At 45.5% G+C, this 26,530-nt stretch overlaps 1 protein-coding gene across 2 annotated transcripts in view; it reads right to left on the bottom strand.

The window, feature by feature from the left end:
* The window catches only part of Usp4 (ubiquitin specific peptidase 4), a 43,507-nt gene extending 23,594 nt beyond the window's left edge, over positions 1 to 19,913 (bottom strand). The window contains 9 exon segments of one of the 2 annotated variants that reach the window (NM_001135012.3): positions 900 to 1,073; positions 2,072 to 2,189; positions 3,026 to 3,166; positions 5,898 to 5,959; positions 6,085 to 6,230; positions 7,175 to 7,301; positions 9,490 to 9,620; positions 16,593 to 16,720; positions 19,784 to 19,908. In NM_001135012.3, coding sequence (NP_001128484.1) covers positions 900 to 1,073; positions 2,072 to 2,189; positions 3,026 to 3,166; positions 5,898 to 5,959; positions 6,085 to 6,230; positions 7,175 to 7,301; positions 9,490 to 9,620; positions 16,593 to 16,720; positions 19,784 to 19,884 — 1,128 coding nt within the window. In that variant the 5' untranslated portion in view covers positions 19,885 to 19,908. 2 annotated transcript variants of the gene reach the window in all.
* Between the last annotated feature and the right edge of the window lie 6,617 nt (positions 19,914 to 26,530).

The following is a 26,530-nucleotide window of genomic DNA, read 5'->3' as shown; positions in this document are numbered from 1 at the left end:
CTGGTGTGTCTGATGGCAGCTACAGTGTACTTATATAGAATAAATCTTAAAAAAAAAAAAAAAAAAAAAAAAAAAAAACCAAAAAAAAAAAAAAAAAAACAAAACAAAACAAAAAAAAAAACAAGAATTGCTTTTCACATCACCTTCTGAGAGTGGTGTGAGTCTATCCCTACCTTCTGAGGTCCTGACTGAGAGCACAGGGACACAGGGACAACACTCACATCACTCTAGTTTAAAACATAGGGGCCATGTAGTGCTAGCACATACCTTTGATTCCAGTACTTGGGAGGCAAAGGCAGCTGAGTCTGTCTGAGTCTGAGGCCAGCCTGGTCTAGAGAGTGGGCTACATAGTGAGTCCTATGTAGTCAGTGCTACACACAAAAAAACAAAAACAACCAAAAAAACTCCTACACCACCAAAACAACAACAACAACAAAAACCCAAAGCAAAACAAAGCAAAAATCACCCCTCCCCCCAGAAAAATCAAGTTCCCCAGCACTGAAAGGAATAGGAAGGTCGGAAGACATCAACCTAAGTCTTAAATTAGACCTTTTAAAAAAAAAAAACCAACAAAATAAAACAAAACAGTCTGAGTTCTGAGTGCCACTGTACAGAACAAGACAAGAGGTCAGAGAATAACTGTAGATTATTTCATTCCGCCTTAACATGGGTTCTGGGGACTGCGCTCGGGCCAGTAGGCTTGCCTTTACCCACTGAGCCATCTTGCTGGCCCCTCAGTCTACCTTCACCTTAGGCCAAAATGCAAGCAAAGGGATGCCTTAGTACAATATGAAGCCACTCCCCTCTAAAACAAATATGAGTGACTGCACATGAGTGTGCACACACACAAACATAAATGTAAAACAATCTTTTCTTTTCAGAAAGACTTCTCAACCTACTTTGAACATCCGTGGTGCTACGTGGGTGTCCCTTCCAGACCACATCTGCTTGATGAGCTCTGCATAGGCCTCTGCAATCTCCCCTTTCATCCCCAGAGGGTTGTCTCTGTTGATCTCGGCCTCATACTCATCTTTGAGAAAGTACTCAGTCAGTGGACCAGTGTTGCTCAGGCACTGAAACAGAACAGAACCAGAGTTTGCAACCCTTCCAGACAGCATGAAAACAAGAAATACAAACCAAGTTCTTTTGTCTGGCACACTTATAAACTAGGCTGGTTTCAAACTCTTGGCCACCCTCTTACCACAGCTGTCCAACCCTGGGATTGCAGATATATATAACCGTCCTAGAGTTCTGCATTTGGAACCTCCTGGACACTCGATTTGCACTTTCTTTTGACTAACCTTATCTGTATCCTTTCCTTATCATGAATTAAGTATGATAGCTTTAAGTAAATCCTAAATCCTTCTAGCAACTTACCAAAATTGAGAGTGCTCTTAGGAAACCCTGAACTTCAAAAGCGAGGATATTTTTAGAGACGATGACCTCGTAATTTTGGAGCTGGACTCTTAACTCCTTGCAGCCATGTCTATCATGATGTTATTACATAGTATCTACCCAATAAATACCTGATGAATGAATAAAGAGATTTCTACGGTAAGATCTCCCTCTGTAGCCTAGACCATGATCCTTGAACTTAAGATCTTCCTAACTCCCATCCTGAGATTTTAGTCAGGAAGTACCATGTTAACACTGGTTTTTGTTTGGTTTTGTAGCACTAGTACTGGGAATTGAATCCACTGAGAATGCCTGACATGCTTGAGAAAGGCAAGACCTCTATCACCCCTGAGTCTTTCTCGCCCCCCCCCCTTTTTTTTTATTTTTTTCGGCAAGTGCTCTACCACTGAGCTAAATCCCCAACCCCCTTTCTTGCCTTTTGAAGAGAAAGCAAGAGTCTGTGTCTCAAAAAATATCAACCAACTAAGCAAACAACAGATGTTCTAGGACCACAAACACAGATGATGCTGTTCTGAACTAGCCAGTAGGAGACACCCTGGCAGAGACTTCTGAAACACTAAAGGGAGGTGAAGTGGGGTGGGGGGACCCCAAGACTAATTTTTCAATTAATGAACTCCAACCACAGTTTTATTTCGTTAGCAACTCTCCCGTCTACCTGCAAAGCAGAATTCATAAAACAGGTGTTTCCCAGGTTTCCGAGTCCACAGAGGCCAGGCTGGATATGAGGTGATGGGGGCTCCTGGCAATTATACGAGGCAGAGAAGCCAGCTCCACTGAAAGACACAATGCACATCAGCGATAAAACCAAGTGCTGCACATGTTCCCTCAGGGAGGCTTGCCGAGCTCTGCGTCAGCATCTAGAGTTTGTGGCTGGTTGTCTCATCTCATAATGTACATGACCCCTACCATTTCTGGTCCTCTACCTTTACCTGACACGTCAGCAGATATAAGTATAGCCTTAAAGAGAGAAATGCTATTTGAATTTTCTCCTTTTAGACTTTGGCGACTGATTTGATATCATTCTAGGCTAACTATCAGGTGATAACAGGAAAGAATATTTTAGGTACCAAGGTCAAGAGCTGATGTGTGCCACCATCCACAAGGCCACAATACCCTTGACTGGACCTGAGTGTTCGTCTATTCTTTCTCTGCTCACTCTCTTCCATCTCGTCTATGCCTCGAGGCAGACACTCCTAATATTCATGAAGAAAGAAACACAGCTACTAAGAGGAGAAACAGGGTTCTACCAGAACTGAGAACTGTCCCCTTACAGCTGCCATCTGACCAGCCCATCCCTTCACAAAGTTGTGATCTCCCTACACCAGCTACTCTGCCCTCAAGATTATCAATGGCTTAGACTGGAAAAAACACCAGACAGCAAAAGGACAAGTGACCAGAGTCAGAGCGAGGAGGCAGGAACAGTTAGGAAATGGAGTGAGAAGGAAGCCACATGCAGCATGCTCTCGCCACGTGCAGCATGCTCTTGCCGCTGCGGCATGCTCTCATGGGCAACTCTAACCCCACAAGCTTGATCTCAGGCACAGACGAGCTGCCCAGGTACTCCTGAGAAAGCGCGCAGAGGAAGGAGCAGTTAAAGGCCTGTTCTTACCCCCTGCTGACACCGGAGTTGTGCATCCCAGAGCTGTTAGTGCTATCACCATTTGCAATGAGAGAGGCAGACATTGAGGAATAGGGACTTGCGGATGGTTTTGAAGAGGTAGTAAAATTTCTGCTAGGTGCAGTGCTTGATCTGGAAGAGGGAAGCAAAAACAATACCACTGACTTTTTTAAAAGTACAGGCCCCATTCATTGCTTTAGGTCTTCTCAATAAACATTCCTAAGTTTATACGAGGCTCATGCTTGAATCCCCAGAACTCAGAAGGCTTGAGGTCAATCTGGTCTACATAGAAAGACGAGGAAGAGGGAAGAAACATTCTCCATTCTCAGGTCCTTAAACTGCAAAAGCACTGCCTTCACACTTAGCAGGAGCTATGAAGTAGAAAGGAGAGACCTTCTGAAGTTTGTGGGCCAGGCTCTGGTCACTTGGGTTGGACTAGGCAGCAGCAAACAAGAGAGAGATCCCCATCTAGGTGGACGGCAAGGACTGACATTTGAAGTCAACCTCTGACTCCACAAGCATACTTTGGCAAGTATGTGTCTACATTTACACACATAAACACACATATTCATTCATTCATTCATTCATTCATTCATTCACTCTGTGTGTGTGTGTGTGTGTGTGTGTGTGTGTGTATCCCGTGTGATGGCTCAGCAGGTTAAATCCTTCCCATTCTAAATCCTAGAGCTTGATAATTCTCTCCCTCAATTTTGTCTATACTGCTTATAAATCAGAGGGCACAAGTGCTTTTCTTATCGATCTTTCCTGACCCAACAACCTGTTTACTTTATGGCTGTATCCTCATGCACCACAGTATCTGACACTGCACCGGCCTGAGGAATTCTACTCCATGTTCACTCTTGATTCCTCTCCCAAGAGACTCTAGCCTTCATGGAGTCTCAAGGGGGCACTGCAACTTTTCCAAAAGCTGTCTCCCATAGTAAAAATTCTTAGGTTTCAGAGTGTGGGGCAGACAGGGAGAAGGAAAGCCAAGAAGACAGAGGTCCAAGGCCAGGACAGCCAACCTGCCTCTGCCCTCCCTGAGTTACCACCTCACAGGCTACAAGCCAACCACCCAATGTGTTCCCTAGAGCAGTGGTCCTCGACATTCCCAATGCTGACACTCTGTAGCATAGTTTCTCAGGTTGTACAGATCCCCAACCATAAAATTATTTTCACTGTACTTCATAGCTGTAATTTTGCTACTGTTATGAATCATAATGTAAATGCCTGTGTTTTCTGACGTCATAGGTGATGTTCGCAGTTTGGGGTTACTGTCTGTGTTTTGTGCACATCTGGTTAGGAAGGGAGCAGTCCAGTCTGTACTTTACTATTTGTTTCCCTACTGCTGTGGTCACAAGGTCCTACTTACTCAGGGGCTTCAAGACAACACAAAGGAATTACCATAAATTACTGATGCAAAAGTCTGAAGGAGGGGTTGGAGAGAAGGCTCACAGGACCAAGAACACTTGTTGCTTTTGCAGAGGACTCAGGTTCTCAGCATCCATACGTTTACACCTGTACTCCAGTCCAGGGAATCCAGTACCCTTTTCTAGTATACACAGGCACTAAGCACACACGCAATGCTCAGACAGACAGACATACAAGCAAAACACCCACACATTAAAGAAAAAATATAAAGAAGTTCTGAGTTCAAGTCAAGATGTCCCCAGTTACAGTCCTCAGTCGAGTCCCTAGATTCCTGTAGCAGTGCTGGTCCCCGTCTTGGCTCCGCTTTCCTCACATTTCACTGCTTTGCCTGTGTTTCCGATTTCACACCCACAATGACTCTCCAGCACCCCCTCCCCCCAGGGAGCCTTGTAACTACGAAGGGCCCACCTGAAGGGTCTCCTGGTTTCAACATAGTCAATCACACCTGCAAAGCAGTCGTAAGTTCTGTGATAAGGAGACCAACATTTGTGCAACAGTGTGGTTTTTATTAAACTTTTGTTTTGCCCATGCATGGATGTGGGAACCGTGTATGTGTGCATACATACATGTGGAAGCTGAGGTTCATGTTAGTGTCTTCCCTCACTGCTCTTCACCCTATACCAAGGCAGCTCTCTCACTGAATGCAGAGTGAGACCATTTCTGCTAGACTGGCTGGACAGCTCAGAGACTCCCTGCCTCCATCTCCTGTGCTCTGTGACTAGGATTACGGCAGGCTACCACACTCACCCTACACAGCTGAGCGCTGAGACTGAAGGCATCTTAACCCCGGAGCCATCACCCGGCCAGCACAAGTTTGCTTTTGTTTGTTTTGCAGATGTGGACTTCTATAGAAGACCAGGCTAGCCTAAAATTAACTGTGTACCTGAAGATGGCCTTGAGCTCGCCCTCCTTCTACCTACAACGCACACGTGTGCCACAACAGCTGGATCTGTTTGTCATCAGGTCAGGAAATACTTATATTTCCCTGCACTATGTCCTAGAGAAAAGCCATCACTTCCTACTGCAATCTTCTAAGGGTGCACAGTTCCACAAGTCACAGGAATATCTCCAGTAGCTGAGCAGTAATCCGAAGAGGCCACGGGAGAGCTGAGTAGGATCAAGGATCACCCTGAAGTCGTACAAGGCCTCACCCTAACCCTCCCCTCTCTTTTTCAAAGCCTCTAAACTACAAGCAGAAAAATAACAGAGCTTAACAAACAAACAAAAGCCACTTTGGCAAAGCGGCAATATCAGATCCAACCCCTTTTCTTCCTCGATGTCTCCGACATGAACGTAAAGGAAGCTGCTAAGGTTGGTGCTTCAAACACTATGCAATTGGGATGAGACACTGATTCCCATCTAATTCAGAACAACCCTCTTCCCCTTTCTCTGTACTTGTGAACCAGGTACACAAGGGAGAAGATTCACTTACTTTGATTGCAGGGTCTGCCTGGGCCATGTGCCGTCTTCATTTTGGGGCTCAATTACTAGCACCTGAGTGAAAGGGGAAACCAGATGAGCACAGTGCAACACACCCTACTTCTGACATGCTTACTGCCAGAAGACTTCTTGACACACAGTCAGAGCTGCCTGTCTGGGCATGGCTTGGGCCCTCCTACCTGACCCTGGTACAGCCCAGCATCCTGGATAGTGTTGTCTAGCTTGCTCAACTGCTCATAGGTGTTGCTCATGTATTTGTTCCAAAGTCGTGTTTCACGCTCTGCAGGGATGTTGAAGAGCTTCCTCATCTCCTTCTCAATAGTTGCTAAAAACAGGAAAAAACATCAGTTAGGATTGTCTCCAGAAATAAAGTTAAAGATAACCAAGGCAAGCCGGGCAGTGGTGGCACAGGCCTTTAATCCCAGCACACAGGAGGCAGAGGCAGGCGGATCTCTGAGTCTGAGACCAGCCTGGTCTACAGTGTGAACTGCAGAACAGTGAGGCTTGTGTCTTGAATCTCACAGACAAGAAACAGCTGAGGCAGACCAATCTTCACCCTGCCTTTACCAATGCTCATGGAAGGTCTAGAACAGACATGTTCAAAGACCTTAACTTGTCTGTACTTCCCAGGCCTCCCTGTAAGCAGCAGTTCACTATGCTTCTGATAACCCAGGGCTCATGCACAACAGCGGTGCAGCGGCTTCTGTTTGTAACACCAGCACTCAGGAAGCTGAGGTGAAGGGCGCCAACAAGGCTACTAGAATGTATATAAAGCAGGCACTTAGGGGGTGGAGACAGGAGAATCAGGAGCACAGGGCTATGCATGGCTATGCACTCAGTTCAAGTCTGCTTGCGCTACTTTGCTGGCCATTTTGCTTGCCCAAGTCCTGTTCTCTAGAACACAGTTCCCAGGTCTGGTTCTTCATAAAAATTCCCTTAGGAAGACTTCCAAATCAGGACTGACAGCCACAGTTGAGTAACAAGAGTTAAGAGACCAGGCTGGGGAGATGGCTCAGTGGTTAAGAGCACTGGCTGCTCTTCCAGAGGTCCTGAGTTCAAATCCCAGCAACCACATGGTGGCTCACGACCATCTGTAATGGGATCTGATTCCCTCTTCTGGTGTGTCTGAAGACAGCAACAGTGTACTTATATGAATAAAATAAATACATCTTTTAAAAAAAAGTTAAAAGACCAACAGAGCTTCCCTCTCATCAACTACAATACCCTACTTTCTTTCACCAGACACCCAGAACCCTGCCAGTTGCTTACCAATGGTATCTGCTTTGCTAAAATGGCAACTTAGCACATTGGTGGGGTCACTGTTCTCACAGAGCTTCAACTCCAGCAAATACACTTCCACTTTGCAGTGCTTGACAAACAGGCCATGCTCCACAACCTGTAAGCAAAGGAGGGTTAGGGGGGGTGACGGAGCCATGGTGGACACCTGGGCAGTCCGGGAGGCGACATGGCTCAGCCACAGAAGGCTAAGGCCTCTCAGGAAAATCTTTTGTCAGGAATTGTTTGTTTTTGAGACAATGATTCATTGTGTATACTGGCTTGGAACTCACTATGTAGACTAAGCTGGTCTTGAAATCAAAGAACTCTGCCTCTTGGGAGAGCTAGAATTAAAGAAAATGCACCCCCACATTTGATCTATGAAGAACTAATTTTTATTTATTTTTATAAAACATAGACTTAATTCATTAGTATATATCTCAGGAGTTACAATTTTTTCTGCTATAATGAAGAATCAAGTCTATCTTAGGGAATCAGAAAGAGATCTGTGTGGATATCACCAGGTCCTGTAAGGCAGATCTCAGAAGGTCAGCAAGGTCAGCATTGAACAGAAAACTCTTGTTCTGGTCCTTGTAGAGTCTGTCAGACCTCAGCAGAATGCTTACATGACTACACTGACAGCATCTGTAGACCTCTGAAGAAGGCTGTATGCCTGTGACGTTTGTTCCCTAACACTCCCACAGGTTTCAAACTGGAAAAAAAAGTTCTGAAGCCTTGCATGGCAACACAAGACTAATTTCACTCAAGGGATATTGAGGCAGAGGGATAAAGAGTTCAAGGTCAGCCTGAGCTACACAGTAAGTCTGAAGCCATCCTAGACTACATGAAACAGTTTTTAGAAAGGGAGGAGTAAGTTGGTAGTGGTGGTGGCTCTGATTTGAAATAAAGACTCCTTAAGAATGCAGCTCTTATCAGACAGTGGTGCCCCGACCTTTAGTCCCAGCACTCAGGAGGCAGGGCAGGAGGATCCTGAGTTTGAGGCCAGCCTGGTTTATACATTGAACTCCAGGACAGTCAGGACTATACAGAGAAACTCTGTCTTGAAATACAAACAAAACAAGAAATGGGGCAGGGAAGGTGGGAGGGAGACACAGGGATGACACTCTGTCCTATAAGGAGAGCATACACTCAAGGAACATGAAAAATTATGTCTTGTCTATGTATTAGCAGGCATGAATGGGCTTTTATGATTCCTTTCTAGTAAGAAAAGCTAGTAACTGAGAGACAAGGCAGTGATCTCATGAGTTCTGTCCACCAAAGGCACTAGGCTGGGTTTCTCAGAGAGTGTGTCTACAGTGTGGGAACTTGAAAATTCTTCTATGCATATAAACCCCTCCTTTTGTACTCAGCAGAACAATCAGTCTCATGAACAGAGGGGAAATGGCTTTAGAATAAAGTTGTTAGGTAAGCATGGTGGCTCACACTAGTTATCTCAACATCCAGAAGCCTCAATGAAAAGGCTCAACTGTGGGGTTGGGGATTTAGCTCAGTGGTAGAGCGCTTGCCTAGGAAGCGCAAGGCCCTGGGTTCGGTCCCCAGCTCCGAAAAAAAGAACCAAAAAAAAAAAAAAAAAAAAAAAGAAAAGGCTCAACTGCGACAGTTCTAGCCCTAAACTATAAGTGAGTTCAAATTTAGCCTGGTTAAGATACCATCTCAAAGAAAAAAGAGGGCTGGAGATACAGTTCAGTGCTAGAACACTTAGCATATATGTGGCCCTAGGATCACTCCCAGTCCTGGGAAAAAGGGAATGGTGCAACGCATTAGTTTCTGTCCACACAGCCCAACCGAAGTACTGGGCTTCCAAGATGGACATCCCAAACTACCAGGCAGCTCTTGTATTTGGAGCTTACTTAGGAACATCCTGAGTTACTCATAAACATTTCATTTCCTAGAGAGAACTAGAAATAGTCTCTCGGGTCAGAATTCCAGCACTCAAGAAGCCACAGATGATCAGTACAAGACCAGCCTAGGCTACTAGATATCCTGTCTCAGGAAACATAAACAAGGTCTCAGTTCTGACATAGTGGGACATCTTTAATCTTAGTACTTGGAGACAAGAGGCACGGGTTTCTCTGAGTTTGAGAATAGTCTGTTCTACATAGAAAGTTCCAGAATAGTAAGGAATACACAGAAAAACCCTGTCTCAAAAACAAAACAAAACTAAGTTTCAACTCCTTATTTTCAACCACTTAACTACAGTCATTCTTCCAGGAAATAAAGAGAAGTTGGTGTACCCAAGGAGAACTTACATACACACACCTAGCAGATAGAACAACTTGTGAACTCACTTTTCTGACAATAGGCTGCTGGCCTTCCACACAGCCATACCAATTTAGCAATTTATTCCAGGCTTCAGTTGGAACCAACACATAGTCCAGCTCATCGATTAAGTGTTCCTTCAAGGTCTGACTCTCAGGATCTGAAAAAGGAAATTAATACATATCTCATTTTTCTTTTCCTCAGAAGTTTTTTGTTTTATTGAAACAAGATTCTTGCATATTTTTCATAAGAAAAGATTCAACAGGGGTTGGGGATTTAGCTCAGTGGTAGAGCGCTTGCCTAGCAAGCGCAAGGCCCTGGGTTCGGTCCCCAGCTCCGGAAAAAAAAAGAAAAGAAAAGAAAAGAAAAGAAAAGATACAACAGGAACAAGTACAGCACTGCCCCTCCCTGGCCATACAAAGCAGACCTGCCCGCTCGATCCTGAGTCCTGTTCTACTAAGGAACGTGTATATCTTCTACAATTAGAAAGAAAGTGAGCTGGAGTCTGTGGTTCCTCCTTACACCCAGGAGGCTGAGGAAAGTTTAAAGTCAGCTTGGACAACACAACCAGACTCCATCTCAAAAAGAATAAGGAGGAAGATGGAGAGGAAAAGACCTCTGTTTGTTATTCTTTTGAAGTCAAATTTATTGAAGGTGGACATGGTGGTGCACCCCTTTAATCTAAGTACTTAGGAGGCAGAGGCAGGTGGATTTTTGTGAATTTGGGGTCAGCCTGGTCTATGTAGAAGCTCCAAGACAACCAAGGCTACATAGTGAGAATCTTTCGGGTGGGGAGGGGGAGTAATTCTAAAATAAAATTTATCAAGCTATATTTTAGCCATATTCTTTGCCCTTCCCCAACTCCTCCCAGAACGCCCACCCTACTAGCCCACTTCTAATTTTTGTTGTCTGTTTTTAGGAGAGTCACATGCAGTACCACGAGACCTTGATTTCTACACAGCCAAAAATGACCTTTAATCTCTGTCTTCCTCCCTCCACTTCCTCAAGTGCTGAGATGACAGGAAGGAGACAGTGGCAACAAGGGGAGAAAATGGACTGGGGAAATGGCTCAGCAGGTAAAGGTACTTGCTGCCAAATCCATGAACTTGAGTTCAGCAAGAATAGGTGTTTGTTTGGCTTTGTTTTTTGAGACAGGGCTTCTGTGTAGCCCTGGCTGTCCTGGAACTTGCTCAGTAGACCAGGCTGACCTCGAGCTTAAGAGGTCCCCTTGTCTCTTCTTCAGGCATGCTGGGATTAAAGGTGTTTGCCCATTGCTTTTCTAGTAAGAAAACTTAATTTACATTTTATAAATGCTTCTAGGCTCTACAATGAACATAAAATGGCTAATTAAAAACTTGGACTGGGGGGGCTGGGGATTTAGCTCAGTGGTAGAGCGCTTACCTAGGTAGAGCGCAAGGCCCTGGGTTCGGTCCCCAGCTCCAAAAAGAAAAAAAAAAAAAAAAAACTTGGACTGGTATTTGAGATGGGGGAGGGGAGAAAGAGAGAGAGGGAGTGAGGAGGGAGAAAGAGAAGAAGAGAGGGAGAGAGACATAGAGAGGGACAAAGAGAGGGAGAGAGGGAGAGGGAGAATGAGAGGGAGGGGCAAGAGAGGAAGAGAGAGAGGGTGAGAACACTGTAAGCTATGCGGGGTAGCACAGCCCTTTAGTCCCAGCACTTGGGAGGCAGAAGCAAGTGAATCTCTATGAGTTTGAGTCACTCTGGTCCACCAATAGAGTTCCAGGACAGACAAACAGCCAAATTAGAGAGAGAAACCCTGTCTCAAGAAACAAAGAAAACAAAACAAAACAAAAAAGCAAAGAAACAAAAACCACATTGCAGGAATTAAACAAGAGTTTAGAAACAATTAGTAAACATGGAGACAGAAGCGAATGCAGGCGCAGGCTGGGGCTATAGCTCACTAGCAAAGCAAGGCTCTAGTTCAACCCTCAAGTCCCTCCCCAAGAAAAAAGAAAACCAAAAGTCAGGCATCCCAGCATTCAGGCAGGTTGAAACCATCCTGAGCTACATATAGAATTCAAAGGGCTGGGGAGATGGCTCAGCAGTTAAGAGCACCGACTGCTCTTCCAGAGGTCCTGAGTTCAATTCCCAGCAACCACATGGTGGCCCACAACCATCTATAATGGGCTCTGATGCCCCCCTCTGGTGTGTCTGAAGACAGCTACAGTAAATGCATATTAAATAAATAAATAAGTAAATGTTTAAAAAAAAAAAAAGAATTCAAAGCCACTCTAGGCTACATAGGAAGACTGTGTCAGAGACAGACAGAGAGGGTTAATAATTATGAATACTTACATTATCCATCCTATTGATAGTGCTTAATCTCAAACCCCATGTACACATAAAACATTTACTAAGAAGGCAGATGACTGAGGTCCTGAGGGTTGAAGAGTATTTTCTTACTGGGGACAGGAATCAGCAGCCTCCACAGCACAAGCTTGTTGGACTAGGAGTCACTCAGCATTCTGACTTTGGGCGTCTCTGCTATTGTTGCTGGATTATTTTTTCAGAGACTGGGAATAAACCTAGGAGAGGAAGCATGCCCAGGCAAACGATCTGCCGTTGTTCTATATCCTGATGGCCTCGGTCAACAACACACTTAGTCTTTTCATATTTAGGGGGTTGGTTAAACTCTACTCATTGTTTCTACAGAGGATGGGAGAATTGCTCGTCCCACAGGGCACAGGTGGAAGTCAGAGGGACAACTCTCAGGGCAGCGCTCGCCTCCCTCCTTCATGTGGGCTCCTGGTGTTGAATTTGGGTTGTCGGACCTATATGCCAATGCCCACCCACTGGGTTATCTCACACTACGGTGTTCTGAAATAAGGTCTCTCTGCAACCCAGGTTGGCCTGAAATAAACAGTGCACAGCCCAGGCAGTCTGAACTTAGGACAGTTCTCCGGCCCCATCCTCTCAGATGCTGGTCAAAGGTGCACACGCCTACCCAGCAGCATCCTTAGTTAACGGTCTGCAGCCAGATGGATCACGCCCAAGGCCTGCACTCTCTGGGCAAGCACTCCGTCTCTGAGCAGCAGTGGCGGCCCTGCTTATCTGATCGCTTTTTGTATGTATCAGACTCAAAGCTATGCATGTCAGTCCAAGTACCCCACACTAGGTTGCACACCGTAACACCCAACCACTCTTCGTACTAAGCATTCCCAGTCGGCGTTCTCATGGACACTGTGTGGAATGGAGAGTAAGTACATAACATGTTAAACATCCATTTTATACCAATCATAGAGGTATATGAAACACACTCAGAGGAAAACCCAAGAAGACCCATCACCGCCAGCCACAAAGTATACTCCGTGCTAAGCCTGTTTATCAACACCCACTCTAAAGACGGCAGAAGTCACTGTTCTCAGACCAGAGTAGCCAGGAAAGTACCCATGAAGGTGCAACTCAGCTATAACCCAAGGCCGGTGATTTTTTTTTAAATAGGAGTTGGGTGTGAGAGCAGGCGCCCTTGATCCCAGCACTCAGGAGGAGGTAGAAGCAGGTGGATTACTGCTGAGCTCCACACCAGCCAGGCCTACAGAATAGCATCTCATCTCAAGAAGAAAAAGGGAAAAACAGGAGCCAGGCATGGTGATAACGCACACTTGTTAACCCTGTACCTTGCAGATGCGTCAGGAGGACCAGTGCTGCTAGGGTGGTCAGCCACAGAAGGAGTTCGAAGATGGCAAAAGTTCAACACATAATTGGAAGTGAGGAGGTCAGAGGTCACTCCACTGATGTGCCATCTCCCCTGACACTGTTTCCATGACAGTCAGTACAGAGATGCCTTTGGTGCATCTACAATCTGTTCCACATCACAGGTATCCTGCCTAGACTATGTGAAAGTCTTCAAAGCAAAACGATAAAAACTGTCTGTCTCAGTAGACAGGTGGAAATAAGAAGGGCTGCTCTGCAGGTGACAGCCGGTTCCCTGCTGAAGACATCTGTCGGGCAGTCGTTCCCACATCATGATGCTCAGACCTATCATCCCACAGGCTCTGGGAGGCTGGAATAGGACTGGTCGGTTCTAAGGGTGGCACAGGCAACATAGAGAGACTCAAACACCACCACCTCCTCCTTCTCCTCTGCCATCCTGTCACTGACACCATGAAACAACAAACAAGAAGACAGACATTATGGTACACATCTGCAATCCCAACACTCAGAGTTAGGAAGACTGTAAGTTCAAGACTTAACTGGGATACATATGCGGTTCTGAACCAGGCTGAACTACAAAGTTGCTATGTATCCGAGTTGTATTCCAAGACCCTACCTCAAAATAAGTAAGTTAATAAGTAGAATTATCTTCCTGAGCATTTGGGAGGTAGATTCAAGAAGTACATAAGTTCAAGGTCAACCTCAGCAACATTGTTTAAGGCCAGCCTGAACTATACAAGATCACACCTCAAAAGTAAACAAATAAAAACTCCAAACAAATAAAAATTAAATAAACAAAAGTAAACAGGTCAGGTATGGTAGAGGACGGGTACAGCTTTAACCTCAGCACTGAGGAGGCAAAGGTAGGAGGACCTCTGTGAGCCAAAGGTCTCTACACACTGAGACCATATCTAAAATAAATTTAAAACCATCAGGGACTACCCATGCCTGGCAGTAGACCCCTGGAATCCTAGCATTTGAAACAAAGAACATCACAAAACTGAGGCCAACCTCATATCCTTAATGAAGATCCTGTGTTGAAAAGAAATTTAGGGCTGGTGAGACAGTTCAGCAGGTGATGACACTTACCACCAAGCATAACCACCTGAGTTTGATCCTCAGAACCCACACTGTAGAAGACGTCCGTAAATACACACCCTGTACCATGCCATGCACACACTCACCCTGTCTCACACACAAACATACACATTTTTAACCAAAAAGAATATAAAACTAGGGGTTGGGGATTTAGCTCAGTGGTAGAGCGCTTGCCTAGCAAGCGCAAGGCCCTGGGTTCGGTCCCCAGCTCCGGAAAAAAAGAAAAGGGAAAAAAAAAAATAAATAAAAAAGAATATAAAACTAATTAAAAACCCGAAAGCTAGACGCAATGGCACAAGACTTTAATTTCATAACTTGGGAAGCTAAGGCCAGAAGGTGGTGATTTTGAGGTCAGCCTTGGCTACATACCAAGTTTTAAGCCAGCCAAGAAACACAGCAAAACTCTGTCTGTAAAACAAAACAAGAATACAGGTGTAGGGGCCACTCCTGTACCTGTAGTGCAAAGGAGGCGACTGCAGGACTAACTCAGTGCAAGGCCAGCCAGGGCAGCACAGGCAGACAGAGCCTGAGCAAAAGGAAACAGCATCTAGGCCAAGCCTGAGGACATGAGGTGGTCCCAGGATGGTAGGTCCGCATGGAGAGAGGAGAGAACCACCTTCCATAGCCGCACTCTAACCCACACACACACCACAAATACACCAGAGAACACTCATGAGTACACTCGTGCGCACACCCCCCCACAGACAAGCACACAGGAATATATGAAGGGTACGAATAGATTGCCTGCCTGCCAGCCAGCCAGCCTACAGATTCTAGACTCAGGTGAAAGCAATTCTCTGGAAAAGCTAGCCGCGCCATCTCCACACAGCCACAGGAATAGAGTACCAGCACTTCCCGGGCAAACCCTTTAACTGGGAAGTGCGGAGGTCAGAAGTCACACTCCACGGACCTTCTACCTTTCCTTACACTGTTTCTAGGATAAACACAGTCAGTTCAGAGATGTTAGGTGACTTTTAATATACATACAATTTGTCCTACTTTGCAGGTATCAAAAATTTGTGGGCACAGCTAAGTATAGTAGCACACGCCTTTAATCCCAGCACTGGGGAGGCAGAGGCAGGCAGATCTCTGTGTGTTCAAGGCCACCCTGGTCTATATAATCAATTTTAGGATAACCAGGACTATGTAGAGAGATCTTCTTCTCATAAACAAAACAAAACAAAACAAAACAAAACAAAACAAAAAAACAGAAAAAAACATCCACACCCAGATCAACTACTGGATATTACTTGCTTAACATACTGAATTTGATCCACAGCAATGAAAGAAAAGGGGGGAGGTGGGGAGTGATTCCCAATTTTCAGATTATAGGTGCAATTTAAAATGACTTTTCTTCTTTCATGTTTACATATAAATCCAAAACCTAAAAAAGAAAAAGAGAACTAAGGGCTAGAGAGGTGGTCCAGCAGTGAAGCACACTACTGCCCTTGCAGAGGACCAAGTTCCGTTCCCAGCACCATCTCTGGGCAGCTCACAAGCTACTGTAATTCAGGGGACCCAAACTTCTCTTCTAGGTCCTTGGAACTACATTCACATGCATAGCTCACTCACAGACAGATACACGTGCACACACACAATTAAAAAAGTCAAAGGGGAAATGTTACAATGTGGACAGGTAAGATGTCTTCTGAGAACCAACTGCATAGAGCTGTACTTTGACATTAACACGCACAGTGTCTCACTGGCACACATACAACGTGCACATATGCAGTAAAAATAAAAATGCGAAAAAAACACTAGTATGCTACAAAATGTTGCAGTTTGAATGAGAGCAGGCCAAGTAAGCTCCCGTTTGAATCTTTGGCCCCCAGTGGTAGTACTGTTTGGGAAGGATGAGGAGGCGGCCTTGCTGACGGAGGTGTGCCACTGAGGGGTGGTCTTGAGGTTTCAAAAGCCCTCACCTAGCCCAGTCTCTCGGCCTCCCCGTCTTGTCTCTCTCCTTCACCCCCCCATGCAAAGCTCTCAGCTACTTCTTATTCCCACACCCACGTGCTGGGTGCCATAGTCCCTCCACCATAAGGACCCTGAACTAACTCACTGAAACTGGAAGCCAGCCCCCAATTAAATGGCTCCTTTTATAAGCTGCCTTGGTCACAGTGTCTCTTCACAGCAACAGAACAGAAACACAAAAACCAAAGCAAGCTCTTGTCACAGTAGTTATTTAGGGCAAAATAACTACCTGGCTTCTCCCTAATGATCTGCCAAGGCGTCTACTACATCTGATGCAGACGGATGCTTCTATGTCTCCACATTATGGAATTACATGCTCATCATGACCATGGTGGAGATGCACACAACTCTGGCCCACGAGAACTACAACAGAAAGCTGAGGATACTCCACCTGAGAAGAGCCCAGAGTTGTCAATCGGTCCAGGAAAGAGATTGTGCTCCCCCACGTTGTACATGTCCCAGCTGTCAAAGCCGACGTACTTCTTCCACTGCTTGAACCACCGGCTGTCGATCAGATACCTGGGGAGAAACAGTCTCCTATGAAATACAGTTACACAGATAAACACTTTCCTACAAAGCCAACGGTCTACGTTTTGCAGCTCTCCTTTCATTTTTTTTCACCAGACACCGACCTTAAGCTTCTCCTGGGTCTTCTCGCCAAGGTAATATGCAATTCTCACTAAAATCACATCTTTGGGGAAGGGGGCTCTTCAAGACAGGTTTTCTCTGTGTAGCCCTGACTATAGCTTGCTCTGTAGACCATGTTAACCTCAAACTCAAAGATCTGTCTGCCTCTGCCTCCGGAGTGCTGGGATTAAAGGCGTGCACTACTACCACCACGGTCCAGCTAAAATCACAGTCTTAACATTAAGAACTGAAGTCAGCCCCACATGGCAGAGAGGGCCTAATCTAGGCCAGGTATTCACTAGGAGAAATGACTGGTAAGAGAATAAGTAAAGGAAGCTTTTGGGTGCCCATATCTGTGATTCCAGCATTTGGGAGGTCTGGGCAAAGAGGTCAGTCTCCACTGCACGATGAGTTTGAGGTCAGCTTGGGCTACAAGAGACCATATCTGTAAAAGACAAAACAAAGCTACACATGCTGACACATGCCTTTAGATCCCAGCACTTAGGAGGCATAGACACTTGGATCTCTAAGAGTTCCAGTCCAGCTTGGTCTACACAGGGAATTTCAGACCACCCAAGGTTACCTAATAAGACCCTGTCTGAAAAAAATAAACAAGGGACTGGAAAGAGAATTCAGAAGTTAAGAGAGGGGCTGGAGAGATGGCTCAGTGGTTAAGAACTCCGACCGCTCTTCCAGAGGTCCTGAGTTCAATTCCCGGCAACCACATGGTGGCTCACAACCATCTGTAATGGGATCTGATGCCCTCTTCTGGGGTGTCTGAAGGTAGCTACAGTGTACTTATATGAATAACATAATAAATCTTAAAAAAAAGAGAGAGAGAGAGAGAGAGAGAGAGAAGTTGAGAGTTTGGCGCTCTTCCCAGCACCCATGAATGGTATGCACAACTCTATTCTGCACAGGTACATGAATGTCATGAATGTCATACATATACTCAGACAGACAGACAGACACACACACACACACCATAAAGCTGGCTGTGCCGTCACTTATCTGTAATCCAAGTACACAAGAAGCAGATGCAGAAGGGTCTGCAAGTTTAAGGCCAGCCTGGCATACATTTCTAGTTCCAAACCAGCAGGGGCTCACAGGGAGACCTTGTCTCGGAAACAAACAAACAAACAAAACACCAAGCAAACAAAAACATAAACGATTTCTAAAAGAATTTTAAAATTTAATTACATTTGGGAGGGGGGGGTCACAGTATGTAGCCCAGGATAGCCTTGAACTCAAAGAGATCCACCTGTGTATGCCTCCCAGATGCTGGGATTAAAGTTGTGTGACACTATGCATAGTTAGGATTTTATTTACTTTGGTTTTTCAAGACATGGTTTCTCTGACTGTCCTGGACTAACTCAGTAGACCGGGCTGACCTCAAACTCGGAGATCTACCTGCCTCTGCCTCCCAAGCGCTGGGACTAAAAATGTGCGCCACCACTCCTGGGCTAGGATTTTATTTTTAACTATGCACTTTATTAGTTATGCACATAAGTATGAGTATAAATGCAAGTGCCCTTAGAGGTCGGGGCGTGGATATCCCTGGAGCTTGAGTTATACATGACTGAGAGATACCCAACATGAGCGCTGGGCCTCAAACTCACATTCCGCAAGCCCATTATAAGTTCTTAACTGCTGAGCAGTCTCTCCAGCCCATGAGCACTCATGTAAAATGGACGCTTTCTAGAAGTAAAATGTTTACTAAGTTATTAATTGCATTGCCCAAACCTTGGCAGCAATACCTCTCTCCAGGCCTTAAGACTACAGGTACGCTCATCCATACCAAGCTGAGTATTCTTTATGTGTCATCCCTTTGCAGAATAATTTCTAAAGTAGCTCTCTCAATTTGTCTGGCCTTTCATTGGCTCAATTTAAACAGCATAAAACTATACCTAAACCACACCCCCCAAACACATAATTTCTATTCTCCTTTCCAGTCCCTATATTGGTAATATTCTTTTTTTTTTTTTTTTTTTTTTTTTTTGAGCTGGGAACCAAACCCAGGGCCTTGCGCTTGCTAGGCAAACGCTCTACCACTGAGCTAAATCCCCAACCCCATATTGGTAATATTCAATGGGAAACCTACGCTAGTATTTGACTCCTACACAGTAGCACCACCCAGCCATTTCTCCACTACTGAGGAGTACTATCCCTTCTAGTTAACAATCTACTGAGACGCCTCATATTTGAATCTGCTCAAATAAACCTGGAATATTTTTTTTTTTGGAGGACTCATGCTCACTGTATAAGAGACCAGCCCTGAAACTACAGCAACCTTCCAGTCTGCGCCTGCAAAACAACAGTAAAGCATATGCCACCACGCCTGGCAAAATCTTGCAACTTCCGATCTTCTATTTTGCTCCCCTCCCCTCCCACTCTTAGATCTAACTACTGCTACAATTGTTCCTGACCAGCTGACAATCTGAGTTCTTAGACATTTATTCAGTGTCTGGCCTTGAATTCTGTTCCGCAGTTTACAAGTTACAAAGTATCTGCTTCTGATAGTCTCTCAACCTCCTGAGCGTCATAAGCCACAAATTGCTACCCAGTTTTAATTGTTAAGGAGCCGAGGTCTAGAAGATGTGGACGCTTCCCCCACCAAGGTCAGCATCAAGTCTTCGATGGTTAAGTGCTTTCCCACCTTCCTGCTCCCGCCGACCGGAGCACTCCCCCATTTCTATATTCTACACCCCTTATCCCCTCCGGCCCAAGACTCTTGTGAATACGAATGGACCAAGACAAACCCCAGATCTGTCAACGCTGTACCCTAGCTGATCTCGGGGTTTCTTTCATCAGCGGCTGCTGTCAAGCCACTCTTTCAGAGACTCCAGGCACCGCCCCCGGCCCGCCTCTACCTAAAACTAAGGAAAGGGGTCCGGCCTGAGGGCCAGCGAGCCGGCCTGACGCTCTGCGCGGTGGGAGGGCAGAGCGGACGCTCACCACTGAGCCCCACGCTGGAGCGTGGTCCCCATCAAGGCTCCGAGCTCCGTCTTCTGGGTCTCCACATCCGGTCGCTCATGGGTGCCCCGGCCTTCCGCCATCTCGTCCGCCGCCCGGGCCCAGCCGGCCCGGACATCCGCCTAGCGCACGGCGTGCTAAGGACCGCGCCCACGCACGCACGTAACCACGCACGTGCGCGCGCCCGGCACCGTCGGCTTCCGCCTCTCCTCCCCGCCCCCACGCGCTGTGCCCTGGAGCAGAAGCGGACGGAAGAGGCTGGACACCCTGAGGCGTTGGCCCCACCATCCTGGTCTGCGGGGTTATGCTGATGCTATACCGGTGCAGGAGAAGACTGCTGCTTGCTTTTCTTGTTTCCACTCCGCTCCATTCTGCTTTCAGCTTGACTGCCTAAATGTGAGATTGAATTTACTGCCTCGACAGCCCCTGTAGCCAGGTGCGGTGCACACAGACACATTGGAATCTGGACTGTCCGGTGTGGTCCAGCCATTAACAATTGTCTGAACAAGGTCCAGCGAGATGGTTCCGTGGGTGACAACTGGGTCTGATGCCCAGAACCCATGTAAAGGTGCCAGAAGAAAACTGACTCCTTAAACTTGTCCTTTGTTCCCGACATACCCAATAGTGAAATCTGTTGTTTGAGACAGAGTCTTCTAGCTGGCTGTCCTGGAGCTGCTTACGTAAACTAGGCTGGTCTCGAACTTAGACCCGTCTGCCCTTTTTTCTCCAGAGTGCTGGGATTTAAGGCATACAACACCACACCTGCAAAAAATAAAAATAAACAGTCATAAATAGACTCAAAAAACAAAGTTTGTCTTAAACAACTGAATCCTGTTAGCCTTCCAGGTCAAAGCGAGAGAGGCAACCACCAAAGTCGACTGTGATAGGAATGAGGTCCAGGCATTTTTTTTTCCCTTGGAACAATGATTGCGTGTTCTGCCGGGCGGTGACGACGCACGCTTTTAATCCAGCACTCAGGAAGCAGAGGTAGGCAGATCTCTGAATTCGAGGCCAGCCTGGTCTACAGAGAGAATTCTAGGACAACCAAGGCTACACTTCCCTTGAAAAAAAAAGAAAGAGACTCTCAAGCAGGTTTAAAGCACGGTTCTTCTGAAGGGAAAAATCCATCTATGGAGGTGCCCAGGCAACTGGTGTGTTTTTACTTTTCAGGCAAATCCTGTTCGTAACAGTCAGGCAAGTAAAACAGCTTCTTTTTTTTTTTTTTTCTTTTTGGAGCTGGGGACCGAACCCAGGGCCTTGTGCTTGCTAGGCAAGCGCTCTACCACTGAGCTAAATCCCCAACCCCGAGTAAGACAGCTTCTTGCAGGATACCCAAGCATGTGCAAACCCTTGGTTTCTAGCTGCCCTTCAAAAAACTAAAAACAAACGAGCAAAACCCCAATTTCCACACCTTCCTACCGTGTATTATAGTACAGATCTTTTTTTTTTCCGGAGCTGAGGACCGAACCCAGGGCCTTGCGCTTGCTAGGCAAGCGCTCTACCACTGAGCTAAATCCTCAACCCCAGTACAGATCTTTTTTAAAGATACATTTATTTTGTGTGTGTGTGTGTGTGTGTGTGTGTGTGTGTGTGTGTGTGTGTGTGTATGCCCTGCATAAAGTGTATATGCAACACCAACACGTGTATGCAGGTACCCTCAAGGCCAGAGGACAGCAGTTCTCAACCTTCCTTCTGCTGTGACCCTTTAATACCTTTCCTCAGGTTGTAGTAAACCCCTTACTATAAAATCATCTTGTTGCTACTTCATTACTGTAGTTTTTGCTAGTTACAAATTGTAATGTAAACACCTGATAGACAGGATGTCTGAACTTTGACACCTGTGGCCCACAGGTTGAGAATGTGTTCCCTAGACCTGCGGTGACAGGCGACTGTGAGCTGCCTAAGGAGTGCTGGAGCCATCCTCAGTCCTCTGCATGAACAGTGTACTGTTAGCCAAAGCCATCTTTTTGGTAACTTTGCTCTACTCTGATTTGTCTTGAAATTGCTCCCCATGGTACAGTCAAGGATCCTACTTTACCTCAGTGGCATTTTCCAGAGAAAGAGAACTCCTCAAGCCCCATTTTCTTGGGGACTGTTTTCCCGTCCTGCTGATTAGACCTTGTCTCAAAACAAGGGATGGAAAGATGGCTCAGGATAAAGAAAGGTTTGCCCTTCTAGAGGACCCTGATTCCCAGCACCCAAGTCAGACATCTCACAACGACCTCTCTAGCTCTAGAGAGTCTGATGTCCCCTTCTGGCTTCCATAGGCACCTAACAGGGGTGACAGACACGCATGAATGAAAAATAAATCCTAGAGGAGAAAAATAAGTTAACAAAGCAAAACAAAACAAAAAAGGTTTTTCATCCTCTCGTAACCCACACCTGTGGGAGGCTGTGGTAGAAGTCATTAAAGAGCGTAAGCCAAGGCCGGAGGCCTGCCAGACGGTGTGAAAAGAGGATGCTGACCTAAGCAGCTTTTCAGTATGGTCCTGAAGAAACTGTGGGAAGGAAAAAGCATAAATCCGAAGGGATGAAGGAATTTTTCTGTAATATTCAATTCACGGGCAGAGTGGGGATTAAACCAAAGAGATGAGCTCCGACTGTTCAAAGAGCTTCAGGACGTCTAAAGCTAGAAGGGAAGCCGGTGGGACCACTAGTTTAATGGCAGGCAGTCACTGGAGGTTTGGGACAGAGAAATGCCTGAGGGTGTTTTACAGCACAGAGATGCATCCAAGACATAGATCCATTAGAAACGAATTACTGTAGCTTTAGGGGAAGAAACAAATTAGTGCTGCCCTGGTAGACTGGGAACTGTCCAATGAAGGTAAGGTAGGCCATTTGAGAAGACTATTTATGTTGTCTTTTTAGATAATTGACATAATTTAGTCTCTGTGGGACATCTGTCTTAAAGTGATAGAGACATTGGGAAGAGTTAAATGAGTTCTTAAAACAGCCTTGAAGTTAAGAGTGCTACCCCATGTCAGTCCCTGAGCCCACCTACCCTAGGGAAGTAGAGGCTAGGGGATCTCAAATTCCAGACCAGTGATCTCATTGTAAGGCTTTGGAAAAGAAAAAGAAAGAGAAAAAGAAAAGGATGGTGGCTCATCTGCTGTCAAGCTTGGTGTCCTGGTCCATTGATTCATCCTGGGGGTTCGTTAGGTAGGAGAGGGCTGACTCCAAAGAGAGTTGCCCTCTGACCTACACACACACACACACACACACACACACACACCATGAATACATTTAAAAGCAGTTTAAGGGGAGGAGCAATGAGATAGTTCAGCAAGTAAAGCCCACAAGGTGGAGAGAACTGCCTCTTGCCCGCTCACCTTCACATACACAAGAGATGAACAAAATGTAACTACAAAATGAAAGAAAAGATAGACAATGTAGCTTGTAAGGTCACTGTTGATGACGTGGAGGCAGGAGCGGCAGGAGTTAAAGGTACAAGTCATCCATTCTCAACAAAAGCAAAGGGGTTGGGGATTTAGCTCAGTGGTAGAGTGCTTGCCTAGCAAGGGCAAGGCCCTGGGTTCAGTCCCCAGCTCCGGAAAAAAAAAAAAGCAAAGTGCTTTGACAATTCTGTACTGTATCTGGGAGGATAACCCTGATACTTTCTTGTATAAAAGCTCTCGGGGGGGGGGGGGGGGGGCTGGAGAGATGGCTCAGCGGTTAAGAGCACTGACTGCTCTTCCAGAGGTCCTGAGTACAATTCCCAGCAACCACATGGTGGCCCACAACCATCTGTAATGGGATCTGATTCCCTCTTCTGGTGTCTGAAGAGAGTGAGGGTGTACTCACATACATAAAATAAATAAATCTTGGGGCTGGGGATTTAGCTCAGTGGTAGAGCGCTTACCTAGGAAGCGCAAGGCCCTGGGTTCGGTCCCCAGCTCTGAAAAAAAAAAAGAAAAAAAAAAAGTTCTCTGAGGGAGAGCAGCTGGAGAGGTGGCTCAGCAGTTAAGAGCACTTGTTTCTGAGAATGACTTTGGTTTGACCCCAGCACCACTCATATGAAGGTTCACAACTGTGCATAACTATACTTCCAAGGGATCCAGAACTGTCTTCTGACCTCCATAGATACCAGGTATGTTCATACATTCCGGCAAAATACTCATATACATTAAAAAAAGAAGAAAGAAAAATAAATCTCATACACATAAAAATTAGTTTTTTTCAAGACAATGTTTCTCTGTGTAGCCCTGGCTGTCCTGGTACTTGTTCTGTAGACCACGCTGGCCTCAAACTCAGACAGCTGCCTGCCCCTGCCTCCTGAGTGCTAGGATTAAAAGTGTGCACAACCACAACTGACAATAGTCCCTACTTCAAAATAAAAATACAGTGCTTTGTGAATGTTAGAACTGAGCCCATGATAACTCACACACAGAAAGCTAGTTCAAGGTCAGGCTGTGCTACAGAGTCCATTCAAGGACCAACTAAGCAATTAATAAGATCCTATCTCAAAAATATCTGAAGCTGTACTTCGCTGGTACAAAACCAACTATGCTGAAAGCCCTGGATTCAATCCCCAGCCAGCCTCTCTCTCTCTCTCTCTCTCTCTCTCTCTCTCTCTCTCTCTCTCTCTCTTTCTCACACACATACACACACACACACACACACACACACACACACACACACACACACACACACAGGAGTAAAATGAATCTGAGTGTGGTGACATGGTGATAAACGCCCACAATGCAGTTACCTGGAAAGCTAGGCAGAGGAATTGCCAGTTCAAATTCATCCTGAGCTACATTAAGGCTACTCTGTGCTACATAATGAGTCCATTTTTTAAAGAACAAAAATAAAAAAAGAGCCTGGGTTTTAGCTCTGTGGTAGAGCACTTGCCTAGTATGCCTAAGGTCCTGGGCTCCATCTCTGGTACCACAGAATGAAAGACTTTAAAGATGTTATGAATTACAAACCATTACCATTAATCTTGTTTTTTATGGAAGAAGAAAGCCGTTGCTGACACTGGCTCAGAATCTACATCAGAGGGCGGCAGCTTCCTCTTCTTTTTTTTAGTGGTTTCATCTACACCATTTATGGTAGTTTTAAGGAAGTAGGGCATGTCCTCAGAACCAACAGAAAATGGGGAAGCTAATTTTTACCAAAGTGATAAATTGTTGTTTGAGGAACTCTCTTAGGAGAGAATGAAGCAATTTGATCAAAGGTTAATTGCACCAAAGTATCTGACCTTATTTTACAATCATTTCAACAAGTAAACAAAAATGGCACTTTTGCTAGAATTGCTAAAATGGAGGTTTTTGAACCTAGTTAAGTAACCAAAGAGCACATTGGCTTCTCAGGTCTGTGACCTAATGCAAGTTTCCAAGGCAAACAGTACCCCACAGTTGATCAGAGGTCAGGCTCTCGAAGAGCTCAATAGGATTCTAGACTCACTTATTTGAACTGCTGAATCAGGAGGTTTGGTGGGCACAGTGCAGAGCCAGAAGCAGTTACAAGGCTTTCTGTGGATTTTATTTAGTGTGTGTGTGTGTGTGTGTGTGTGTGTGTATGTATGTGTGTGTATGTGTGTGTATGTGTGTGTATGTATGTGTATGTGTGTATGTGTGTATGTGTATGTATGTGTATGTGTGTGTATCTGTGTATGTGTGTGTATGTATGTGTGTGTATATGTGTGTATGTATGTGTGTATGTGTGTGTATGTGTGTGTATGTATGTGTATGTGTGTATGTATGTGTGTGTATGTGTGTGTATGTGTGTGTATATGTGTGTATGTATGTGTGTGTATGTGTGTATGTATGTGTGTGTATGTGTGTGTATGTGTGTGTATGTGTGTATGTATGTGTATGTGTGTGTATGTATGTGTGTATGTATGTGTGTGTATGTGTGTGTATGTATGTGTGTGTATGTGTGTGTGTATGTGTGTGTATGTGTGTGTATGTATGTGTGTGTGTATGTGTGTGTGTATGTGTGTGTGTGTGTGTGTGTGTGTATGTGTGTGTGTTGGTTGGTTGGTTGGTGGGGTGATATTTGAAATCTTGGGAAAATACTAGACTGGAATGGGTATCATTCTGAGTGTTTCTGAAGACAGGATTGGAAGTTTCCTTTGAGTGAGGCTGCAGCCTGGAGTATGAGGCGGACTGCTCCCCACCCAGAGCAGCCTTGTTAGGAGCTTAGAACTTTCCAGTCCTGGCAGCCTTAGCTCAGATGGAAAAACAGTGGGTGAGAGAGGGTGAGTCACCACACAGCCTGAGGGAAGAGGCTGAAGCCTGCAAGGTCCTGGGTTCCCAGCCCTAACCGGAGACTGGCTCAGCACACAGATCTTGTCTGTGCTTGGAGAGAGCCTGAGTAGAAAGCCTCTCCCCTGGTCTGGCCAAGAGGCCACTAAGTGCAGACTCCCCAGTTAAGTAGCTTTGGAGGGCTGTAGAACAGAAGTTAAAAACATACTAAGCATACTAAAAAAATTAGAACATGTTAAAAAAATTTTGTTTTGAAAACTTTCCCTTGGGCTGGAGAGATGGCTCAGCGGTTAAGAGCACTGACTGCTCTTCCAGAGGTCCTGAGTTCAATTCCCGGCAACCACATGGTGGCTCACAACCATCTGTAATGGGATCCGATGTCCTCTTCTGGTGTGTCTGAAGACAGCTACAGTGTACTCATATAATTAAATAAATAAATCTTTAAAATGATCATTTAAAAAAAAAGAAAAGAAAACTTTCCCTTAATCTTAGCACTTAGGAGGCAGAGGCAGAGGAAGGC

Source organism: Rattus norvegicus, chromosome 8, assembly GCF_021556685.1.
Source record: "Rattus norvegicus strain SHRSP/BbbUtx chromosome 8, alternate assembly SHRSP_T2T, whole genome shotgun sequence".
NCBI classification, from domain to species: domain Eukaryota; kingdom Metazoa; phylum Chordata; class Mammalia; order Rodentia; family Muridae; genus Rattus; species Rattus norvegicus.
The sequence above is the reverse complement of the archived record's forward strand: the minus strand, read 5'-3'. Positions and strand labels throughout refer to the sequence as shown.